General features: G+C 37.0%; 1 protein-coding gene across 1 annotated transcript in view; it reads left to right on the forward strand.

Annotated features, from left to right (window-relative positions):
* The window catches only part of HIBCH (3-hydroxyisobutyryl-CoA hydrolase), a 51689-nt gene extending 43580 nt beyond the window's left edge, over positions 1-8109 (forward strand). Inside the window, exons 12-14 of the mRNA XM_035899119.1 lie at positions 760-879; positions 1159-1192; positions 5783-8109. Of these exons, the coding sequence (XP_035755012.1) occupies positions 760-879; positions 1159-1192; positions 5783-5898 (270 nt within the window). The 3' untranslated portion in view covers positions 5899-8109. The remainder of the gene's footprint in view (positions 1-759; positions 880-1158; positions 1193-5782) is intronic.

The raw sequence follows: 8109 nt of genomic DNA on the forward strand, positions 1-8109 counted from the left end.
AGCATTTGTTTGTGTGCCTTAAACAGATCCTGTCTGTTGCATAATATTTATAGCCTGTAGCTCTGTCAAAATAAGGAAGGCAAGACCTCCAGGCTTCCTATCAGCAGAGCAATGTAGGGCTACATTACTGCAGTACCTGTTGATTACAGACAAGAAGCATGAACAAATACACATTTATGTTTGATTTCTCTTAATATTTTTCTTACACAGTTTTCTTCTTAGTATATTGTCTAGTCTTTGCAGATGATCATAAAGCAACTACTTAAAGTTTGTGGCTAATCTCACTATTATTACCTTACTACTCTATTGTACTGAATAAAACTTAAATGCTGTACAATACTAGTATCAGCTACAGTGTCAGTAATATCTAAGAGCAATTCAGACTATATATATGATATTAAAAATGGAGTAGAATTGCTTGTAACACTCACCTTCACTTCTCAAAAGAATCTGTTTGGAAGTGGCTTTCAAGCTGCATTAGATTCTCTGGCTAGATCATAAATGACATGACCTTAGGAGTTTTAAGCCTTCCATAAGTGATAGCATCCATTCCAGAGATCTTGCTGATAAAAGTTTATGCAAGTAAGTTCATTTAGTATGACAGCATGGTGGGAGGGAGCAGGAGAAATAGGTATCATATAAGCAAGCTCAGGGACAAGAGTGCTATCATTTACTTCAAAGTCTAGAATGCAAAAAAGCCAGACTTGCAAATGTGTCTAAATTGAAGAGACTAAAAATAATTGTTAATGTCTTCCCCAGACTATGAATAAGTTGTCACCTACATCCTTAAAGATGACTCTCAGACAGCTCAGAGAAGGAGCTTCCATGAGCTTACAAGACGTATTCACAATGGAATACAGACTGAGCCAAGCATGCATGGTAAGCAGGCAGCTGAGCCCTTTGTCTCTTTCCAGCCACGGGGCAGGGGGGAGTAAGCCTATCAAAGACTAAGTTTTATATAGATTACATTAAGGGCTCACAATTTATACGTTTTCATTTTCATTATCTTCTTTGTGTGTTTGTTAAGCTGTCGCTTTCTTTTTTCTGGTTCCATGTCATTATGTGCAACTCAAAGGAGACTACATTAATGGTGGTCAAACAGGAATGGTTAGAGGGCTTTTCTTAAGAAAACTATGATAATGTGTTTTTATCTTTCAGAGAGGCCATGACTTCTATGAAGGGGTTCGGGCAGGTAAGCATGCACACCAGAAACATTGCTAAAATTTAGTAATATGCAAACTCATTGCTGTGTTCGTTGCTTCTCTGGAGGTTAAGAAAAATGCATGCAGCAACAGCCCGGAGAACACTTCCCAGCTTGCTACAGTTTTTGATTATTGGACTCCTGTATGGCCAAAATTTATTATTTGTTCCAAAGTATAACAACCATGTTGTTTTTCCTTTGTGCAATCTCAGTTTCCTAACATTATTTATCCACCTGGTAACCCAGCACCATGAAAAGGTTTCACCAGTTCATTGGGAAAGTTCAAAATATATTTAATACTGATAGCAGTAACTAGCTATGTGTATCATTTGTGTGTTCAGATTTAGTGTTGCCACATAAGCTGGTTCAGCCGGCTGTAAGATTGTTTAAGACTTGAACTCAAGAACAACTATTTGCATAGCAAATTGTTAGAACAGAGACTACTTTCACCCACGTCCAAAATATCTCTGTATAGAGGTGTCTTACTATTAGAAAAATGTGTAAACTTAATGTTAAATAATTCAGCATTGGTCAAGATAAGTCGTGGTAAAGGTAGAGCAGTGGCTCAGCAAATTCCTCTAGGGGACAGACTTAGATTCTGTCCTTGATTCTACTGCTGATTCACTATGCAGTTTGTCAAACTGAACATCACATGTAGTAGAAACTGTAGTAATTATTTATGTACTATTCAGCACAAGATGAAAGAAAGCACAGGCATTTCCTTTCCCAAGGAGCTTACAGTACAAAACATTTGGATGAATAACACTTTGGGGTTGAAGGAACCTGTTTTTTAATTCACATAGTTATATACTGGCATATGTATTATTACCTCCACATTTTTTATAGGTGTTCTTTATAAAGTAGTTTAAAATCCACTTGAGTAGTGGCTATTAGTGTGGGTGTTCACTATTAGTAATACTGTATTAAAGATAGCCTGGGATGAGAGATGCAAAGTTTGTTTGTATAGCATGGAAAAAGTTTCTGATTTTAGTTAATTGATCTTGAGTGCTTATTAGCGGAGACTCCTTTGAAGAATTTACGACACATGTTGAGAAGTACATTGTTTTCATTGTGTTGGTAATGGGGACAAAGATACCTTAAAAAGATTATTCCTAGAATATCTAAATCACCATATAAGCTGCTGGAACGTAGTTATTAGGAAGTGACAAACTCAAAGGCTGAGAGTCAGATGAACACCAAGCCAATTCTTTCTTGTAATGCACAAGGTCATTAAACCATCTGGAGATGCAGTAGAGGACAAAAGCAAATCACTTGTCTGTATGGCCAGTAAATCACACAAACTGCTTGTAAAGAACAAAGCTGCAAGAATAGCAGTTGGGAAGCTTCTTTTCAACGTAGGATGATGTAGCAAAGGCTTAACTGTATCAGGGGAAGAAAAAACCAAACCACCAGAGATCCAGCTGCACCGAGGGGACTGCTAAGAATAACAGTTGGTTCTTGAAGCACTTTTGCTCTCTGCTTCCTGCAGTAGCAGGAAGAATATATCTTATTCTCAGATTTGTCTTCTTAACGTTGTTTCTCTTGTTTAAGAGTCAGAATCTGACTCAAGATAATTTTTGTAGTTGGGTCTAACCTTATAAAAATCATTATCCAACAATGGCCTGAACATCCTTTTTAATAGGAAGTAAGATTATTAAGTACTTCACAGAATCACCCTTAGTGAATAAAAATGAAAATGATAGAAGTGTTAGTTTAAGCATTAGCTTTTTTCTTTATTAAGACATTACATGCCAAACATTTAAGAGCCAGCTGTTGACCCTGTCTACCACAAAGTAAAGCTAAGATATAATAATCAAATTGTAGTTCTTGAAGATTGTTTTTCAGCAGCAGTGGCCATAGGTCAGGTTTTAACAGCAGCTTTTATCTGCTTCAAACCATGATTTTAATAGGAATTCTAGGGAAGGGGTTTGTTTAAAGCTTTTTAAACCTGCTTTGATCAGAGGTCAAAATTTTATTTTTCTTTTAGCCAGTTTTCTTTCAATCAGACTGAAAATCTGCTGGCAAACAGTCCTCCCCATTTATGATTCTTGTGATTGGAGCTACTAAAGAAAACCCTTAAAGCATAAAATACACAGATCATATTTCATCAGCATTTTCCCTTATAATGGTACATGGGGTCCTGAACACTTCAGATAGCCATTTTTCACCTTGATTTATCAAATAATACATAAACTAAGAAATGCATAGCTCTGGGTAATTTTCAAAAGTTTTGGGTTTTAATTGTTACTGCATAAGAAAAGTGGTCATTTTTGGAGTCAGTGCTCAAGCACATCCAGGTAGACTAGAATCCCAACAGCCTGAGGGGACAAAAATCTGTTAAGTTAGCCTCCTAACTGTGCAGGAACGTACACTTCAAGCGGAATTGTAAAGGCCTTCTATGTATTGCTGATCCTGCAAAGACCTTATTTCTGTATGGCTTCTGCCCTCTCTCCTGCAGCGCTAGCAGCTGGCAGATGTGAGCCTTACCCTGGGCACACAAACCCCCTGCAGTCAGTGAGGAGGTAGAGAGTTTTTCATTGCAACTAACAGAATTTCAGGTGCTAGGAAGTATCAGTGTTTTGACTGTGCTGAATGAAGCTAAGCAATAGAACATTAATTGAAGTCCCAAAAAGTCACCGCTACTGAACTGAGGGGTTTTGGATTTTTTTTTTTCCCAGAAAAGGTAAAACACAAGAACAAACTCTTAACATGATGTGTATGTTCAGTTACTTTATCTTAATGAGTTTCCCTTAGCCTACCTTAGAAGCCTTCAGAATTTTTGTTCTGTTCTTGTAGTGATCAATATCTCAAGCTGGAGAAATACAAAATATACAGAAGTTAACGCAGAAAGGGAATATTTTCATACTACTATTAGAAAACAAATATTTTAACTCAGATTAAAGATTTCATTGGAGAGACCATTATAAGCATTCAGTTTATCCACCAGAGTAAAACTGGCCACAGATCCAAACAGAAGGATTAACTTGATTAGACAGTAGTGCCATAGAGTGGAGAATTATCAGCAATTACTACTGTATTTCAGAGTTGAAGCTGTAGTGGTATACATATGGTTGTAAAAAATCCCCCCCCCCCCCCCCATTAAAGCATCTCTTGTCAGTGTTGTCTTTTGTGGATAACAGTTAAAATTATTTCCACCAGATTATGAACGTCAACTAAAATTGAAGAAAATTATTAGATAAGTACTAGTCTGATGGAATAAATGTAGTTGATTTGGGACAACTATGTATTTTGACCCTAACCAATCAATGGCTTCACACCACGATGTTTGTTTTTAAACTTGCAGGATCATAACTTTTCAGTTAGTTACCCACATAACAATTTACCAAAACCCAGCTATTATTCTTCAAAGTATCTAGTCTCTGTGAGCATCTTTTGTCCACACACCTTTAGAACCATCCTACTCTGATGTCTTGGTCACTCATCAACCAACCAACCAACCAACCAACCAACCAACCAACCAACCAACCAACATACCCTGTTCTCAGCAGAGGAACTTAAGAGCTCCTTTCTGCCCATCCTCCCTTATATGCTGTGGGCTGCGTTGGGTGGGAGGTCTCCCAGGGCACAGGTGCATCTCCAAATCAGGTGCTGATATCGCACATCTGAAGGGATTATGTGTTGAGGAGGGATGTTGGATAGTCAGTGCCACCTGGAGAGCTACAGTTACTGTAGGCATTCTTTTTAAAATATAAAAATTTCACATTTTGAATAGTACCTTTATGGCTTGAGGCCAGAAAGGTGCTTGGAAGGGTACTCTGGAATTCCATTCATACTGGACATTTTTACACACAAATAAACTCTCTCATGTCTTCTTACTGTTTGCTAGTGGCTGGCATGCCTTCAACATTTCTGTGATACAAGGAACGCTTTTGAGAATCAATATTTTCTTGTTACACTTTTACATGCAACTTATTCACTGGTGATTTTTTTCCTAGGATACAGCGTAAAGTATGCTAAGATTATACGAGTCTTCACAATTTAAATCTACATTGGTCTGCAGTATCTCTCAGTATTTACAAATAAATATTCTCGATTTTCCCACAAAGATACTCTGCTTTAGTCTTTCCTCATTAGTTATTACATTATTAGTTTATATGATGTGTTTATATTAGCTTTAGGCATTTAACACCTGCTTTGAGCCATCTCCTATATTCTACAAGAGTCAGATTTTGCAGAGATGTGAAAGCCCATGTCCAAAAGGAGCATTACGCGTACTGTTCCCAGTTTAATATGAAAAAGCAGAAGACGGTCAAAAGTATTAGGTCTAACAGAAAACACTAATGTCAGGTCTATTTCTTTAAAGCCTGGGCTACTTCTGAAGTGATCCACTGTTCCTTGTATCATCAGGCAGCTCCCAGGTACACCTCTAGACAGGTCACAACTCAAGAATTTTGTTAGAGTAGAAACATGTATGTTATAAAAACGCTGTCCTCTCCAGAGCATATTGATTTTTCTCCCCCATGTATTCACTGTAGTTGTCTGTCTTGATGCAATTTGAAGTCATCTTAATTAGAGAAAGCTTACAAGTTAACTTCTGTGTTTTTATGCTCCACCTGACAGTGCTGATTGACAAAGACCAAGCCCCCAGATGGAAGCCAGCTTCTCTAGAAGAAGTCAGTGATGAATTTGTGGATGATTGTTTTAAGCCATTGGGAAACAACGATCTCAAGTTGTAAAGATCAAGCCTATTGACGTCTAATACATCTGCTTAATTCTATGATATAACAATTAATAGTAGTGTGATAAAGTTTGACAAGACTCTCTTAGCTAGCCTGAGAGTTCTAAGTCTAATTTTTTGCATTCAGGAACGTTCTCTTTTGTTACACTGCCACAATGACAAAATAATCATATCTCTGGTTAATAAGGGGAAAAATTACTTCAAGGCAAATTGTTATTTTTGCTGCTTTACACAATGATTAACATTTAATTTTTTGCGTCAACTCTTAGTTTTGGAGGAACGTTTGGGGGAGAAAGCATAGTTAAGGGATGACCTAATAAGCAAGAGATCAGGAGACCCTTGTGCTCTTGGCTCTATTACCGATCTGTTAAATTGGGCTTGTGCCTCAGATTCTTCTCTATACAATGAAAATAAAATATACTTAAAGCTTTAAAACAGTCAGAGCTACAAAGGAAAATGCAAGACATGCCAAATCCATGGTGCTAAGTAGTCTTTTAAATAAAAGGTCATACTGAGACATCGTTAGTCTAGAGCAAGAAATTTTTCTATTGATTTAACATTTGGTCAGTATTCAGTCTTGCTATGTGATACAGACATTGTTTCAAATGTCACAATATTGCCAGAGCCTAGAGCACACTTCTGTTTGCTTGTAAAACCAGTTTTTTTAAAATGCCATTAAGTTTGATTGAACTGCGTAATTAGTTTTTCATGATTTCAGCATGAAATTTCAGATTGCTCATTTTTCCTGGTCTTACAGTGGTAACGAAATAACTGTCTCAGACCTTTCTCTGACCACCAAGCAGCACACTGCCTGTTGATGTTAGTGATTGACTAATGGTTTTGGTGCTAGAGATCAGCCTGGCCCTAATACTACAAGGGGCTAGAGTTTCTCTCTACCAACTAGTCTGGGTTCCCGTTTGCTTGTAGCCTGTCTGCTGGGTGGAAAATTTGTGAAAAGTAGGGGGAAACATGGCAATATGTACTGAAGATAACAACTAGGGGAAAATGAAATATCTGGGGCTAGATGGATTGTATAGTTGTTTAACACAACATATCCTAACAAATGTATTTGTTGGGATCAAAATTTAAATATACATAAAACCCCTCCTCGTCGTATGTGCATTAAAGGTTGCTGGGTTCTTATACTAATAATACTTGAAGCTATACGATATAACCAGAGGCCCTTGATAAAAGTAATTGGTTTTGGGGGGTAAAATTGATTTTTCTGTTGTGTATGCAACATAGCTACTAATCTTTCTTCAACATTAAGACTGCATCATTTTTTATGGTTAATCAAATCATATATCTGTATCTCTCTCTACTTGTTTCTACAGTTATAGGCAGGTCACAAATGCAAATTTTGGCTTCTCTGAAGATGAACCACTGAGACAAAAGGAAGAAAATTTTTGTTCAGATACCATAGTCAGTAATCAGCATTGGGGAATCAAAAAGTCAGAGCTACAGCAGAACTGTTACAGAGTTTTCAACATTGGGCAGTTTTTATTACCGACAGTGATGGTCTACACTGGCTTAAGGCTCCTTCCTTCCCAGAAGCTGTTGCCTGGAAACAAAGTCCAGGAAATTCAGGCATCAAGGTGAAACACTAGAATGACTCAAAAAATTAGAGGTGAGCAAAATGGAGAGCAAAATCAAGAAAAAAATGACACGTTGCTTTGTCACTAGAATCTTTAAGGTAAAATTATTAAAATTTCAGCTGCCAGTTAATGTTACCATGTACATATTTGTTATGAGGGAGTCCCCGAGGTTTTTTTTTCAGAAGTGATTGAGAGATTTCATTAGTATCTCTAGCATTACTTTTGAAAATATGACTTGAATTTCTACCTCATGCTGGTTCTGTAAGAAATGTAAACACCCCCCCCCCTTCTTTTTTGAAATTTGTATATGTTTTAGATTCTTAAACAATGGCTATTTTTATTTTTTTAAAAATTGGTTCATTCCATTATTTTTTGTACAAAAGGAGCAACCTTCAGTGACTAATGAAAAACACAGTAATCCCCAGGGAGTAGGGATCATGCCTTCTCTGATTGAAAAGGACTTAAAACGTTTTAGCAAGACTGTTCTTCTGAATCAATAAACTATTGACTTGCATGTTCAGTTGCTTCCAAAATCTATGTGAATGGGAATTACCCCAAACTGATGGTAAGAAGACCCTATCCAATCTGTGCATTTTTATCAAATAAAAGTTCTT

Source organism: Egretta garzetta, unplaced genomic scaffold (genome assembly GCF_000687185.1).
Source record: "Egretta garzetta isolate BGI_Z169 unplaced genomic scaffold, ASM68718v1 scaffold297, whole genome shotgun sequence".
NCBI classification, from domain to species: Eukaryota; Metazoa; Chordata; class Aves; order Pelecaniformes; family Ardeidae; genus Egretta; species Egretta garzetta.